At 42.1% G+C, this 17512-nt stretch overlaps 1 protein-coding gene across 1 annotated transcript in view; it reads left to right on the top strand.

The window, feature by feature from the left end:
- Positions 1–138: 138 nt before the first annotated feature.
- The window catches only part of ORC1 (origin recognition complex subunit 1), a 29761-nt gene continuing 12387 nt past the window's right edge, over positions 139–17512 (top strand). The window contains exons 1-9 of the mRNA XM_070405121.1: positions 139–220; positions 5789–5865; positions 6553–6652; positions 7218–7345; positions 9500–9682; positions 10811–11125; positions 14194–14554; positions 15405–15509; positions 16334–16529. Coding sequence (XP_070261222.1) covers positions 6558–6652; positions 7218–7345; positions 9500–9682; positions 10811–11125; positions 14194–14554; positions 15405–15509; positions 16334–16529 — 1383 coding nt within the window. The 5' untranslated portion in view covers positions 139–220; positions 5789–5865; positions 6553–6557. The remainder of the gene's footprint in view (positions 221–5788; positions 5866–6552; positions 6653–7217; positions 7346–9499; positions 9683–10810; positions 11126–14193; positions 14555–15404; positions 15510–16333; positions 16530–17512) is intronic.

Raw genomic sequence — 17512 nt, 5'->3', positions numbered from 1 at the left:
CAGGGTTAGGTAGGCGGGACGAAGGGGGGCGGGACTCCCGGGAAGGGAGGGCGGGACAGAAAGGAGGGCGGGCTGGTGACGCAACTAAGAGACAGCCTCGGGGCGGGGCTTCGACATTCGGCGCGAAAATTTCTCTTCACCTTCATTCCATCGCTAGTGAAGACCCCGTTTCCGCTGCCCGCGCGGCCCCTTGGCTGCTAGAGGAGTCCAGCTGGTGCAGGTGAGCGTTACTGCAGCTCCACGAGCTCCTGCAGCAAGGACGGTGGGACGTGGAGGACTTGCTCCTCGCTTCAGGAAGGTTCGGCCCGCGGTGCGTGTGGCGGCCCGCGGGCTGGAGGGGGACTGAGCCGCGGGGACTGAGGAAGTTGTTCTCTGTCGACTCGGCCATTGATTAATTCAGCAGATACTTACTAAGCGACTGCTGAGTGCCAGGCATCGTCCTAAGCCCGTTAGGAGCGTCCCTTCCGCGCATCCCGGTTGCTGAAACACTTTGGGCCCCGCCGGGGGCTGCGCGTCGCCGGTGGGAAAGCCGGAAGCCGGCCGCTGAGCCGCGTGAGCGCTCCTGCCCGCAGGGCCCCGAGGCTCTGGGTACTGATCTCAGCCGTCCCTGCGGTCTGCATCGCTCCGCTGAAGCAGCGCGTCCTTTCTCCTTGGAGCCATGGTGTGGCAGCACCACCGGGAGGGGAATAGCAGCAGAAGTTGTTATCCCATTTTACGGAGGTAGCAGGTGCTCCTAGAGAGAGACTTGTCTAGGTTGCCCCCACCCCAGTCGTGCTGCGCTTACCTACCTCTCCTGCTTCCCGTAAACTTACCCTAGAACCGAAGGGCCTTCTGTCTTGACAGCTGGGAAAAGCACTGGACTGAGAGGCATGAGATAGAGAGGTTCTTATCCTGGTTTACCGTCTCTGAAAGTGCAATGATTAAATATGCCAGTTTTCCATTTCTGTGGTCTGTAGAAATGGGATCCCTTCCCTGCTGCAAGGGGTACTTGTGAATGCCATTGGCGGTTTCTGATGTGAGAACATGGTGTGCCAAGTTCCCCTGCAACAATCCTTAAAACCACAGCAGAGGGCAATACGTGGACTTTCGAAGATTTATGAATCATCTGAAATTGAGTGCAAAATTTTGTGTGAATTGTATGTGAGTTTCATAAGATCAAATTAGTGAAAAACAATAACAACAACAACAACAGCCCTGACGGTTTGGCTCAGTGGATAGAGCGTCGGCCTGCAGACTCAAGGGTCCCAGGTTCGATTCCGGTCAAGGGCATGTACCTGGGTTGCGGGCACATCCCCAGTGGGGAGTGTGCAGGAAGCAGCTGATCGATGTTTCTCTCTCATTGATGTTGCTAACTCTCTATTCCTCTCCCTTCCTCTCTGTAAAAAAATCAATAAAGTATATATTAAAAAAAATAACAACAAAAGAGAACCACTGTCCTTACAAATAGAACAAGGAGTTAGGAAGTGAGCGAGTGGATTTACCATTTTGCATTCTTCCCTTTAATTCTCAGTAATCCTAGAACACTGCCTGGCACACAGTGGGCAGTTAATACATATTGGTTGAATAAAAGGAAGGTTCTGTTACTATTCCATTTTATGGATAAGGAAACCGAGGCCCATTTGGCCTCTCAGTCAGAGTCTGGGAAGCCTGACTTATTGTAATAAGCACATCAGAAGTAAGCTCTTGGAGGCATATATTTAACATTGTTCACTTGCACATACAGGGAAGTGGTTAAGAGCAGTCATTAGAATCCCGCCGCTCAGGGTTTGAATTAAGGCTGTGCCATCCTGTATAACATGGGGACAAGTTACTGTTTTGAAGCAATAGTAGCATCTATCACTCAGCAAATACTTATTATTAAGAGCCTTCTGTGCACTTGGTACTATGTACTAACATTGTTCTAGGATTATTATGAGGACTGAGATAAATATATGAAGAGTTTTGGCTCTGCCTTCTGTCATATTAGCTTAGTAAGTATCTGCTATCATTTTTACTGCAACTCCATCTGTTTTCCTTCGGTGTGACCCCTGGACTGGATGGTGTGAATGTTCCAAATTTCTGCTCTCTGTAACATTGAGAGTCTGTAGTGGGTACCTTCTAGAAGCCAAAGCCTTTGCTAGGCTAAGTCAGGTCTCTCATTTTATTTACCCCATTTATCACCCTTCTGTAGAATCTCTCTGTTGATGGTGGTTGAGATGAAATGCTGGGTCAAGGGTAAGAAAGTGAGGTAATGGCTCAGAAGCCTGGCATCTATGATGTCCTTATGCTACCTCTTCAGGACTCCTGCTTAATTTTTTGAACTTTTCATCGAAAAATAGCATACATACAGAAAAGTGCAGAAATCATGAATGTGCAGCTCGATGAGTTTTTATTGTTTGAATATAGATATTTAAAAATATGTTTACTGATTTCAGAGAGGAAGAGAGAGAGAAAGAGAGAAACATCAATGATGAGAGAGAATAATCTATTGATTGCCTCCCGCACAGCCCCTACTGGGGATGAAGCCCTGACTGGGAATCAAACCATGACCTGGTTCATAGGTCGATGCTCAACCACTGAGCCGCACCTGCCAGGCTGAATATATTTTTATTTTATAATCTCTTTCACCTAATCATCGAATTTTAGAAATAACATGTCAATAAGTTTTCTTAGAGAACATGCCCATGTAATCAGCATCTAGAATCTAGATGATCTAGATCAGTGGTTCTCAACCTTCCTAATGCCTCGACCCTTTAATACAGTTCCTCATGTTGTGGTGACCCCCAACCATAAAATTATTTTCGTTGCTACTTCATAACTGTAATTTTGCTACTGTTATGAATTGTAATGTAAATATCTGATATGCAGGATGTATTTTCATTGTTACAAATTGAACAAAATTAAAGCATAGTGATTAATCACAAAAACAATATGTAATTATATATTCAATATGTGTTTTCCGATGGTCTTAGGCAACCCCTGTGAAAGGGTCGTTCGACCCCCAAAGGGGTTGAGACCAACAGGTTGAGAACGGCTGATCTAGATGATCTAGATTCTAGATCAAGAAACAACATGACCAGCATCCCAGAAAAACCCTTTCATGCTCCCTTTCAGTTACCTAGGTTACCTTCTATTCAGACTCCTAACACTATAGATTACTTTCACCTGTTTTTGAATGCTATATAAATGGACTAAATATAGTATGTACTCTTTTGGCGTCTGACTTCTTTAGTTCATTGTTATTTTGTGAGGTTTTCCCCACTTTGTGTTTGGCTTAATTTCATTGCTCTATAATGCTGTTGTGAACATTCTGGCTCATGTATTTTGATGATAGGTATGTTTTTCTGTTGGGTAAGTTGTATTGGAATTGTTGTGTCATAGGATACGCATACGTTTAGCTTTAGTGGATACTGCCAATTTTCCAGAGTGGTTTTGCCAATTCACATGCCCTCCAGCAGTGTATGAATTCTGGCTGCTCCACATCCTTACCACACTTGGTATTCCCCTAATCATTTTCACATATTCATTTGTTCATTCACCTGTTATGTGCCAAGTCCAAAGGATGCAGTGATGAACAAGAGAGACAAGGTCCCAAGACCTCTGCTCTTTTGTAAGACAACATTCGGATATGGGAAACACTACATAAGAAAGTAATGTCATGGCTATTGCTTTGATAATAGGGTGGTGTAATGGAACGTGAACCTGAGGGGCAGAATAAGGAACAGGGTGTGCGACTTTCCATTGTGTATTAGTGAAGGCCTCTGAGGGAGTCTCACTGGAGCTAAGACTTGAGCCATCCCTATAGAGATTTTCAGGAAGAGTCTGAGTGCACTAATAGCTTTGGTCTGTTTGAGGTTTGGAAAAGCAGGCCTGGAGCAGTGATAGACCCAGGCGAGGCAGGTTATGTACAGGCCCACAGAGTCTTCGTTCCTATACCCTCTGACTGCTGAGCCTCGGGTGCATCACCCACACTGTACACATATATGCCCATACAGTAATCCCCCTTATCTGCAATTTCACTTTCCAAGGTTTCAGTCACCTCCTTTAACTGTGGTCTGAAAATATTAAAAAGAAAACTCCAGAAATACAAATTTATGTTTTGAATTGCACATGGTACTTAGTAGTGTAGTGAAATCTTGCACTCTTCTGCCCAGGACTGAATCATCCTTTGTCCAGTGTATCCAGGCTATATAGGCTATCCACCTATTAGCTGGCTCAGTTATCAGATTGATTATCAGATATTTTGAAAGAGAGAAAGACCATATTCACATAAGTTATACTACGGTATATTATTATAATTGTTTTATTATTGTTGTTAATTTCTTACGGTGCCTAATTTATGAGTTAAACTATATCATACATATGTAAATATAGGAAAGAACAGTATATATGTATAGGGTTGGGTATCCACGGTTTCAGGCATCCACTGGGGATCTTTAAACATCCTCTGAGGATAAGGGGAACTACTGTACTTGGTCTCATTGAACATAGCTAATGATCTAGAAAAGGAATGTTAAATTTTATCTTGACTTGGTTTTGAAGGATACCTACTTTAGTCAGCTAAAATATTGCCTGGATTTAAGAGTTGAGAGTATGGATTTGATGCCTTAACTAGACACGATTAAGTACCTTATTGGTATGGAAATGATCTACTCTATGTCAAGGTTTTGTTTGAAACATGAGATCATTGTGACAGTGTAATCAAATATCATAGTCAAAATGACAAATCAGGCCATTAGATTATTTAAGAGTTGTAGAGCCCAGGCCAGTGTGGCTCAGTTGGTTGAGCGTCTCCCCATGCACCAGGCGGTTTGATTCCTGGTCCAGGTTGCAGGCTCAAGCCCCAGTAGGAAACATGCAGGAGGCAGCCAATCAATGGTAATATACTATTCTAATTCTGTTGTTTTCAACATAGACTGCAGTTATTGGTCCTGCTATCAGTCATTTGGAGTAATTTTGTCAGACTGCATTAAAATTTTTTTTTACCCCAGTTTTGTCAAATTTTAGCTTCATAAGAAAAGCATTGAATTTAGAGGAAAGGCTTATTTTCCTTATTTATTTATTTATTTATTTATTTATTTATTTTTGTTGTCAGTTACAGTTGATATTCAATATTATTTTATACTAGAGGCCCGGTGCACGAATTCGTGCACTGGCGGGGTCCCTCAGCCTGGCCAGCAATCAGGGCCAATAAGGGCCAGCTGGCCAGGGGGGAGGGACCTCGGGAGGTTGGCTGTGGGAGTGCACTGAACACCAGGGGGCAGCTCCTGCATTGAGCATATGCCCCCTGGTGGTCAGTGTGCATCATAGCCACCAGTCAACTGGTCGTAATGGTCACTTAGGATTTTATATATATAGATTAGTTTCAGGTGCACAGCAGAGTAGTTAGACACTTATATAAGATTTATTTTCTTCAGTGGGGGAAAAAGGAGACATATGTAATACTTTAAACAAAAAAGAATTTTAAAAAATAATAATTTTTACATCATTACTATTTTAATTAATATTAACTTGTTAATACTACATATAGAAGTCCATTTCAACCTGAATATATTATTGAAATAATAATTATGATCACTATATATGTATCTATATTACACATATAAAATCATGTTTTTTCTCAAAAAATATTTATTTTCTTAATTATTTAAATGTACGATAATGGGTTGGCATTATTATTAGGACAAATGGCAGTTTCCAAATTTTAAAGAAGATTAGCATATATGTTTGGATTTTTTGTTCACATTTTTGTTTTTGTCAATAAAAACGTCTTTTATCCGTGTACTTTAATACAAGCATTTCTTTTCAGCTATTCAAAATACTTACATCCAGGACCTGTTAGCTACCCCCCAAAAAATACCCCTTACAACTGTCAGAGCAATACAGGTAAGTGACACTTTTTTTTTTCTTTAATGTAAGTGGAATAATATACTTAGTAAAACCCATTGCTATTCCCACAAATGCCTCTTGAATGTTTTTGCCTCCATCTCTTGGAATCCCTCATTTCATTCCATTTTATCAATATATGCTCATTATTTAATATTCAGTTCAGGAAATCCATATAGGAAGCCCTTCCTCCCCGAATAGCCACAAGACCCGGTCCTGTACTTACAGTAGTCTCTCTGCTCTTTCTCTTGATTCTTCACACTATTTTGTCCTTTGGTGCATTTATAGTTTATCCCTTTCTAGATTATAAGTGTTATAAAGACACAACCAACCACTGTATCATTGTGTTTTAGTTTCAAGTTGTTAGCTGTTTCATGCCTATCACTGTACCTTGTACCTAGTAAGTACTTCTAAACATTTATAGTTCATTTCTTACATATTGAGCCTCTTGTTTCCCTGGATAGAAAGAGATAAGCATAGAGCAAGACATACACAGATGATACTAAATGGCTTATGCTTGATCTTCATAGAGCTTTAACTTCTTCCTAAAAATGTTTTCTAAGTCTAAAATGTGTGAGAGTGTAGCTAGGGCAGGAAAGAAGGATGAACTCATTGAAAGCGGGAATTGTGTCCTATAATCCATCAAAGTGTTGTCATGTTTACTCAGCGTTAGTGACTTTTACACAGGAGCCATGGCATACTGCTCTACAAGGCTGAAGAGCAGACCGACTTATTCGTGGGTTGGCAGCCCATTGTTGGATCGAAAACTACACTACCAAACCTACAAGTGAGTGATTTGGTTGTCCTGGAAATATAACTTCTCCGGGCTAAACTGTTAATAACTTGTATCTAGCCTGTTCTCGTTACTATATATTGAGGACTGAGGGACAGTAAATATGAATTGATTGTAAGGAGAGGTTTCATTTGATGCAAGAAGATGGTAGCATAAATATAGCAGTTTAATGATAAAAGAAGATGTCAGGTTAATAAAATGTGATATGCATGACATTGTCATTTAAGGTAGAGTCTATGTAATTCTGCATAACAGGGTAGGGTTAAATGTTACTATGTGCTCCCAGCCCTAGAGATCCATGATTAATTTGATATTGTTATTGGGCAGCTTTTATGCCTTTGGAAGCCTTCGATAGAAGGCTGAGGGAAGTAGGGTTCATATTAAGGCTTCTGGATTAATCATTCATGCCCCAAAAATTCATTCAACCCATTTTGTCTACTCTTGCATAGAAATTGGTGAATTGTTTTTCCAGTAGGAGAATTGGTCAGCAGAGAGAACTATTTAGGGGGTTTTCCAGTTGGAGAGCACTTTCCTAACATGTTCCCCTGTTACTTCCTAGAGAGATGAGTGTGACATCAAAAGGTTGTTCAACTGAGATTCGCATTCAAGTTGGACAGTTTGTGTTGGTTGAAGGGAATGATGATGAAAATCCGTATGTTGCTAAATTGATTGAGCTGTTTGAAGATGGTGAGTTTTGGGTCGGAATGAAAACCATTCCTTGTCATGAATAATTGGGAAGTGCTAGGTGGTAGGGAAGGGGGGCAGTTACTGAAGCCTCTGTTCACAGCAGCATATAAGGTGTGAACCCTAGATTCTGAAGTGGGGTTACTTTAGCGCTAGCTGTACCTTCTTCCATCAAGTGGACTTCCTTACTAGAGCAGTATTGGATAAAATGGAATTGGGGGGGCGGGGCTCAAGAATTTAGCTTTTCCATTATTTTTAGGAGTGGGTAAGTATGGCCATTAGGCTGGATTTTTGGAATGGAGTGAAAGGATGAATTCAGGAAGAAGGTGGAAGAAAAAAATAGGTGATTTGCTTTTTGATAGGCATAAAGATTAGTAATGAATTTTGCAAATTCTTAATGAGAGAGAGGGTAGGTTGATTGGTATGAGTTGATGTTCAGTCAGTAAAACAAAAACACTGTAGTAGGTGTTTTACCCAGAGGGACTTATGTTTAAGTGTTGAAAAACAAAAGTGGTGTTTCCCAGAGATCAGTAAGTGCAGAAAGCCACTTCTGTCCCTAAAACTGGAGGAGCAAAGGGAAGGTAGTGCTAACCAGAGCCTGCCTCTTCCAAGAGGAATTAGAGTTAATCCTGTGGCAATTTAGATCCCTAAAATAAAGGAACTGATAGAGTGAGTGGATAAAGATGTTTTTACTAGTACATTACCTACATAGGAAGGATATTTGAGAGTATGGAGGAAAACCTCATCAAACTAATATCCACTAGGGCAGTGGTTGGCAAACTCATTAGTCAACAGAGCCAAATATCTACAGTACAACGATTGAAATTTCTTTTGAGAGCCAAATTTTTCAAACTTAAGCTATATAGGTAGGTACATTGTTATTAACTTAATTAGGGTACTCCTAAGCTGGCCTTTGCTAAAAACGTCCTCGGTCTGACTGAGGTACGTTTGCTGAGGTCAACCCCTTCCAACTCTCCCATTCACACTCGTCTTGTATACTTGTTTCACCTATCTCCTTTCATTCATCCTCTCTATATGTCCAAACCATCTCAACATACCTTTCTCAATCCTCGACACTACATCTTCTTTCACTCCACAACGTTCCCTAAAATTAACTTAATAAACTTTACTTTTGTCACCTGCGCTCGCGATTTGTGGACGCGACTAGCACTAACCACTGCACATGACTGACTGGCTCACTCAACTTGTGCATGAATCTCGCGCCTCCCCTGCGCCCGCGTCTCCCATTGCCCGACCAACCGACCAACCGACCGACACCCCCACTTCTTCTAACGCCACTTCTTCAAAATAGACTCGCCCAGGCCGAAAACTGACTTCTGCGCATGGGCCACGAAGTGTCAACACACTGTACATGCATGCCCGCACGTGGTATTTTGTGGAAGAGCCACACGCGAGGGGCCAAAGAGCTGCATGTGGCTCCCGAGCTGCGGTTTGCCAACCACTGCACTAGGGGGAGCACCTCAGCAGTATGGACTTCAGTATTTGAAGTATGGGCCCTGTGTGCAGATTTTAGAATCCTTGTGTGGTGCCTCAGTCTTTCTCTGAAGAGAGCAAAGGAAGAGAAGAGGCGATGAAGGTGATGGCACTAGAGTGTATGTGCTTTTATTTGGAGCAATGCTGGTATGCAGTAATGTTAATGGTGTCGTACAATGATAACACTGAAGATTGCAAGCACGTGTTTGCCGGAAGTCATTTCAGTGGCTGACACTCTGATTCTTGCCAGGATTTTTGCTTTTCTACTGTTTGATGGCTTCTTTATAAGCATTGATTTATAAGGTTTGTTCAGTGCCCTTGATTAGAATTGCTCCTCTCAAATGCCTTTAGTAACTTTTTTGATGACTGACAGTCACAATTAGGAAGTGGTGGAGCAAAGAGAAGAACATGGGTGCGGGGTTGAGTCAAATTGCTGCTGGTTGGTCTTGTGACCTTTGAAAAATCATTTAAGGTCCCTGTAACTCGATTACTTTGCCTATGTAAGGGTGACAGCCATAGTCCCTACCTTGTAGGGTTATTGTGAGGGTTAAAAATAATACGTTAATCAAGTATCATCAAGTGCTTAGCACAGTGTCTGACACAGATGAAGTGCTTAATAAAATGTTCTGGCATTTTCTTAACCTTTCTACCTATCCCTCCTAGTTTCTGAACCTTATTGCAAGAAACGTGCTCGAGTACAGTGGTTTATCCGATTCTGTGAAATTTCTGTCAGTAAACAGCATTTGCTGGGTCGGAAGCCCGATGTGCAGGAAATATTCTGGTATGATTACCCCGCCTGTAACAGCAACATTGATGCCGAGACCATCTCTGGCCCTGTGCAGGTAGGTGAAGCCTTGATTTTCACTTCTATCTTGAAGCTTATGTCTGTCTGCCTCCTAAACTGCATGACCTTAAAGGTATTACTGACTCTGATTTACCCCACGGAAATGAATTTTTTGCTGTTTGTCATCTTCTCTGCTTGTCTTACCAGATATTTATTGAGCTCACTTACCATGTGTTAGGAGCCTCCTGGAGGGAGTGACCTGAGGGATGAGCAGGAATTAGCAAATGTACTGCAGTGGGAAATTGTGTTTAGCTATGATTGTGGTAGGCATGAAGCATTGCGAGGCTGAATACATCTGCTTAAGTGAGGACTTCACCTTCAATAAAGCAGTACGAAGAGTGCTGATTACTGCAGGCAAATTATGTTATGGGACTTTATGATAAATTAGGTTCCGATGAGCTGTAGTCTGAACTGAGACACTAGTTCAGAGACTAAGATATGGGTTATTCCTCAAGCTACCTCAGGCCCAAAATGAGATTAGATCATAGTGTGAATTGTGGTCTCATGGTGAGTAGGTGGTTGATTTAATGGTACTGCAGAGAGACTTTGGTCTGGCCTGACTATAGTCACATTTTTCTTAGCTGGGCCCAGAGTGAAGGAATGAAAGGCAGATGTATAAGTTGACACAGCAAGATAGGTAGATTGGGAAGGGCAGAGGGAGGAGTGTGTTTAGGGAGGAGCACTATGGTGAGAATGAGCAGGGCTGTGACAAGCCAAGCTGGACTAATGATGGAAGGCCATTTTGAAGAGTATTGAGCATTCAGGAGGTAAAATGAGTCCAGATTTGAGAAGGCATTGAAACTCAGTTTAAGTAATCTGATCTTGCCATAGTGGGGAGCCATTATAGACTACTGAGCAGTGGAGCATGCTTAAAGACGTTTCTGTGGGGAAACTTGGCATGGCTGAATAGCATGGCCTAGAAAAGAAACCAGCATGGAGTGTGGATGTCAGCGAGGAGGCGTCTGTGGAAATATGCTATGCCTTGGCTGTGTCTCTTTAGTTTGGAAGAGGAACGTTCCAGAGAACGATGCAGACTTCAGTGCTTTTTGATTATAGTCATCGTGGAGCATTCCTTGGCTATTTTGGTCCTCATTTCTTCCTATTCACCTTTGCTTTCCAAATTCAGGTAGTAGCTTTAGCCCCAGATGAAGTGTTACCTACAGCTCTGAAAAATGAGAAGACGTTCTTTGTGAAACTGTCTTGGAATGAGGAGAACTTCAAACCACTATCCCCAGAATTGTTTGCAGAGTTGAATAAGCTACAAGAAGGCAGTCCTAGAGGCCAGAAGCCCATGAAAACCAAGAATAGCAGCATAGACAGCCCTTCTTGGACCACGGCAAAGCATGGTGTCAAAAGGATTGAATTGAGGCACTCCACCTCCAAATCTCACCAAATTCCTACCCATCTTGTGACCCCAAGGGCAAGGAAGAGGCTAGAGCTTGGAAGTAAGTGTGGAATGGATCACAGTGGGCAATTGAGGCTAAAGGAATAAGATATTAATTCATACTACAATATTAAGTTTGTGCAGCAGTGGGCCAAGTACTAATCGAACTCATGTTGAAATATACATAACATAAAATTTACCATTTTAAATCTATTTTAAGTGCACAGTTTAGTGGCATTAAATATATTCACATTGTTGTACAACCATCACCATCATCTTCTAACCGTTAAACAGTAACTCTTAATTCCCCCATCCAAGTGGAATCATATAGTATTTGTCTTTTTCTGACTGGTGAAGTTAACATAAAGTCCTCAGGGAATATCCACATTGTATCATGTGTCAAAATTTCCTGTCTTTTTAATGCTGAAATAATATGCCATGGTATGTATGTGCACATCACAATGTACTTACCCATTCATCTGTGAATGGACATTCGGGTTGCTTCTACCTTTTGGCTGTTGTGACTAATGCTGCTATGAGTACAGGTATATAAATATCTACTTAAGTCCCTGCTTTCGTTTGGGATATATACCCAGAAGTGGAATTTCTGGATTGTATAGTAATTCCATTTTGAGGAATCACCATACTGTTTTCCATAGCAGCTGTACCATTTTACATTCTCACCCACAGTGTACAAGGATTCCAATTTCTCTACCTCCTTCCCAACACTTGTTATTTTTGTTTTGGATAGTAGCCATCCTAATAGGTGTGAGGTTGGTATGCCATTGTTTATTTTTCTATGATTAGTGATACTGAGCTCTGTAAATGAGTTTCACAATAAATCGATGAACAAAATAGATCCAGAGACATAGAAGCATGGAACAGACTTCAGAATCTCAGAGGGAAGGCGGGTGGGAGGTGGGAAGAGATCAACCAAAGAACTTGTATGCATAACCCATGGACACTGACAATAGGGTGGTGAAGGCCTGGGGTAGGGGACCGGGGATGGGCTAGAAGGGGTCGATGGGAGGAAAAGGAGGAACATATGTAATACTTTCAGCAATAAAGATTTAAAAATAATAACAAATGAGCTATTGAAGATCTCTGCTACTAAGGTGACATTGCCTTTTAGATCCCTAGTAGAAGAGCTAAAAGACATAGATACTTTAAAATTCTTGAAATCATACTGATATTTCTAGTCTATACATAACAGGGCTCTTCCCCTTCTTCCCACAGTACATGATTGTCTCACCTTCTTTAGGGAGAAGAGCCCTACTCCCAGGAGCAAGCCTAATACACACGGAAGAGTCTCACAATAGCTATACCCATACTGCTGGCAGTAAACTTAATCAAGTGGAAGTTAAAATTTTATTTTTATTTTTATTTTTTTCCTTTTTATTTTTTTATTCTTATTTAAAAAAATATTATAATAAGTATTACAAAGGGTATTACATATGTGTCCTCCCCCCACCCCTCACCCTTGACAATCCCCTGGCCTCCCTTACCCCCCAGTGTCTTATGTCCATTAGTTATGGTTATATGGATGCATACAAGTCCTTCGGCTGATCTCTTACTCCCCTCCCTCCTGCCCCCCAACCCTCCCTGGCCTTCCCACTGCAGTTTGACACTCAGTGTGAGGCAGCTCTGCCTCTGTATCTATTATTGTTCAAAAGTTTGTAATGGTGAAAGTTAAAATTTTATTTGTATTGCTTTATGCCTTTAGAATGTATTCCATTGATGAAGTAAAGTTGGTTAAATTTTTTCCTCTGATGTTTATATTATAGGTGAAATAGAGTTAGGTTATTTTATTTCTGTTCATGTTCAAAGACCTGTAAGATCTGGCCTTTTCTTTCATGCCCTATCTTTTTTTTTTTTTTTTTAATATATTTTATTAATTTTTTACAGAGAGGAAGGGAGAGGGATAGAGAGTTAGAAACATTGATGAGAGAGAAACATCGATCAGCTGCCTCCTGCACATTCCCTACTGGGTATGTGCCCACAACCCAGGTACATGCCCTTGACCGGAATCGAACCTGGGACCCTTGAGTCCGCAGGCCGACGCTCTATCCATTGATCATGCCCTATTTTTATTAGCCATTATCATTAGCACTTAGGTGCTTTAGAACAATTCTTTTACTTCATGTCATAGACACCCATGTATATCATCTACCCTGTTAGACTAGAGTGTCTTGTGACTGGGGACCAGGATTGTCTCATTCAATTTTTGTTTCCTCCAAGCACCTGGCACATACCTTGCCATTTTAACAGCTCAGTTGATACCTGTGAATGAATGTCAGGTTTGTGGTGCTTGCAGTCATGGTGAGAGAGGAGCAAATCTTAATGTGGTTCTGTGTATTCACTGAACCCAACTGCTTGCCCACAGGGATCCAACTTCTCTCTATTGGTAGACTTAATCTGAGCTAAGAAAAATCTAGGCCTTGGTGTTAGTCAACAGAGCCACTGGTATAAGTTTTTCTTTTCTTCTTTTTTCCCCAATCTTTAATTTCTTTATTGATTAAGGTATTACATATGTGACCTCATTCCCCCCATAAACCTCCCCTCCCCCCACTCATGCCCTCACCCCCCCTGTTGTCTGTGTCCATTGGCTGGGCTTATATGCATGCATACAAGTCCTTTGGTTGATCTCTCCTCCTTACCCCCACCTTCCCCTACTTTCCCTCTGAGGTTTGACAGTCTGATCGCTGCTTCTCTGTCTCTGGATCTGTCCCTGTTCATCAGCTTATGTTGTTCACTTTTCCACAAATGAGTGAGATCATGTGGTATTTATGGGTATAAGTTTTTCAAATGCTGTTTGTTGAATGAGGCTGAGGATGTGCAGTGATCTGGTAGATTACTTCAGAGAAATCCAATTAAACATTTACCTACAAAAGCTGACTTAATAGTTGACTTATGGATCTAACTAGGAAAATCACCCACAGAATTTAGGAGAGAGATTAAAAATAATATAGCTACCTGACCTGGGAGGGGAAACGCATGGGATAATTCAAAATATGGAGAACTCATGTCTCTGTATGACTTCAGTGGATGCATTTAGCTATAATGAGATTGGGGGTGTGTATAGGGCTAGTTAGAAAATTCACACTTTGTGGTGATTTCTCTTGGGCCTAGGTTTCCCTGTGACACCTCACACTGGGATTTCCCAGCAGACTTCGCAGGTGTCTTTGGAGTCTCCCAGGACTAAACGGAAAGTGGCCTCTGAGATCACCTCACCTTCTAAGAGGTCTCAGCCTGATGGACTCCAGACCTCATCTCCAGCTCTGAAAGCCCCAGAGAAAACGGGGGAGATGCGGCGCTCCTGTGCTGAGCAAGACAAGGCTTCACGTGAACGTCCCATGATCCTGAGAACCCGGGTCCCAGCTTTGAAAACCACAGAGATTAGTCAGGAAATAACACTTGACCCTATAAGAGGGGGAAAGAGAAGCTCCGTGGTGCCTTCTGTGGTTCTGAAACCACAAAAGATGAAAAAGAGGTGAGGGGACGTTACCCTTCCTCCCAGAGTAAATCCAGACGGTTCACATGATGTGAAATGTGTTGGTCACAGTCCGTAAAGTTAGAGCAGGGGGTTGCAAGTCTGAATGTGTCAGAATCACCTGGAGGTTTTCCAAAACACAGGTTTCTGAGCCTCTTTCCAGGAATAGGGAATTAATCTCCAAATGTCAGGCCTAAGAATCTGCATTTTTGAAATGATCTGGATGATTCTGGTATAATCAGATGCCCTTTGGGGATCACTGCTTCAGAAGATAACTTCCTAAACCTGAATTGCTTCATAGTCATGGATTTCATTACTTGCCAAATCTAACAGCCATTTTTTTAGTTTATAAAAACAACACTGGAAACCATTCTCAAATACATGTAGATAATGCATCTAGAACAAAGTTTACATTTTGGCACTAGGCAGTGTTTGTACATAATAATGTGAGGACTGCACAGATACTGTGAGGAGCCAGAAATTACACATTTCAGTGTTTCCTGCTCAGAAATTCCAGCATCCAGCTCCTCATAGGTTTGCTTGATAAATGCTTTGTATTTTATAGCTGCATTTCTGCAGGGTAGATTGTAAAGTCATAAATATGTCAGAAAGAAAAAAGGACAAGATAGTGTGCCTGAGGTTAGTATATTTTGGTCTCTAGTTGAATGGTGAGTCTTATTTAAATAATAAGCTTTAAGCAAACTTTTTTCTCTGGGTTTTAGTCAATTACAAACTTTTTAGCAAAGTGATTAGTTCCTGCAAAAGGAATAGGAGCAAGTCAGGCCACCTGACTCTCCTCGAGAGCCTGCTGCTGATCCCCAGAGCCTGAAACTGCTGTGATACCTTGCAGGGAGGCACAGACACCAGACGCTCAGGATGAAGCTACCTCTACTCCCCATCGTATCCGCAGAAAGAGTTCTCTCTTGACTTTGAATCGGATCAGGCAGCAGCTTCGGTAAGAGTGCTCCTTGGCAGGCAGAAGTACGTTTGTCACTGCCATCTGTGGTGTCTATAATCTTATTCCACTTCTTAAAGCCTCTTACAGTTCTTATTTGTTATTTGCTATTCCATTGAAATTCACCTTTTTACCTAGTATGTCCGGAATTGTGTTTGTTTACATAAATGTCAGTTAGAAAGGGGCAAGAAATGCTGTTCTGGGCATAGGTGGCTCTCGGGGCCTCATAATCACACCTGGCAAGACTGTTAGAGGGATGCCTATAAGCATGAACTTTGATTCTGATACTCTTTCTTTTCTTTTTTTTTTTTTTTAAATATATTTTATTGTTTTTTTACAGAGGAAGGGAGAGGGCTAGAGAGTTAGAAACATTGATGAGAGAGAAACATCCATCAGCTGCCTCCTGCACGCCCCCCACTGGGGATGCGCCCGCAACCAAGGCACATGCCCTTGACCGGAACCGAACCTGGGACCCTTGAGTCCGCAGGCCGACGCTCTATCCACTGAGCCAAACCGGTTCTGGCTGATTCTGATACTCTTGAATGTGAAGCCGAGCTTTGTCATTTACTCTCTATAACCTTGGGAAGGTTACATAACCTTTCTAAGCCTCAGTTTCTTCATCTATAAAAATGGGAATAATAATATACAGGTCACAAAATAATATAAATAAAGCCCTTGCCAGAGTACCTCAGTAGCAAGCAAGTGGAGCACATTTTATACTGCTCGCCACAGCTCGCCACACCTCCAATCTACACTAACCTGTTAGGGTGCCTCTGATTTAGACTTCAAACACTGAATATTAGAAAATGTGTCCCACCATTCAGGTTTTTAGATAATAGCAAAAATGACAAAGAAGAGGAAGAATTTCTGCCTGCAGCAGAGATTGCAGACTCGGACAGTGAGGAGGAAGAGGCTTCGACACCATCCCTTCCAAGGAAAACACGCAGTTGTGTGTCCAGGAACCTACGCTCTTCCACGAAGTCGTCCTTACACACCCCCTCCAAGACACCAAAGAAAACCGTAAGGTCCTTTTAGCTTTATTTTCCAGTGAAGCATCCCTCTCAATTTAAAATGTGATGGCTGATATCACACTATTATTAGTAATAGGTGGGTTCTGAGTACAGGTCTGTTGTATTGAAAGCTATTACACTTGGAATATTCATGAACCCTCGGGCTGAAAATGAATCCAGAATTAGGGGTGGGGAACCTTTTTTCTACCAAGGGCCATTTGGATATTTATAACATCATTCGAGGGCTATACAAAATTATCTTAAAAACTAGCCTGCTATGTTTGGTCAAACATTTAATTAACTCACCCCTAATGCCTTGGCAGGGCCAGACCAAATGATTTCCTGGGCCTTCTATGGCCCACCAGCTGGACATTCCCAACCTGTGCAGTAGATAGTGATTTTTGAGTTCCCTTTAAAATACAAAACCAAATGGCCAAGAGCTGAACTTCCAGAGGGAAGGACAAGAACTGGCACTTGATCTTTGCATTTCCCACAAAACCCAGTAGAGAGCTTTGAGTGTAATCAGTGCTCAGTGGGTATTGAATCAGGGCTGCTGAGCCATGTTGTCTTTACTCTGCGACAGGCCAGTAAGCCAGGACAAGTGGAATAGAGAAATTGAGACGGACAGCTGAACAAACTGGCCCAGCAATTTACAGCCAGATACAGAAGGTCACCTCCCTAGAGATCACGTCTAGGCCTCAGTTGTACTTAAGCTCCAGGCCCAGAAAAGCAGCAAACCCAGGTAGGCAATGCCAGGAGCAGCTGCATTAACTAATGATCCTTGCCCTGGCACCCATCAATCAATAGAGATCATGAACTTGAAAGGGCACACCAGGAAAACTAAAGACTATTCTGCTGAGACCTCCCCTGATTCCTGCCTGCAAGAGAGAGATAAAAGCCTCGAAACAAAGGACCCAACACATGCTCTCCCTCTGGAGAGCAACACGTGCCATTTCCTTCCCCCTGTTCTCCTCCCACATCTGTGCATCCCCA

This window comes from Myotis yumanensis, unplaced genomic scaffold (genome assembly GCF_028538775.1).
Source record: "Myotis yumanensis isolate MYYU_CA2020_CCGP unplaced genomic scaffold, mMyoYum1.0.hap1 SCAF_2, whole genome shotgun sequence".
NCBI classification, from domain to species: domain Eukaryota; kingdom Metazoa; phylum Chordata; class Mammalia; order Chiroptera; family Vespertilionidae; genus Myotis; species Myotis yumanensis.
This window is presented reverse-complemented; position numbering and strand designations above follow the sequence as displayed.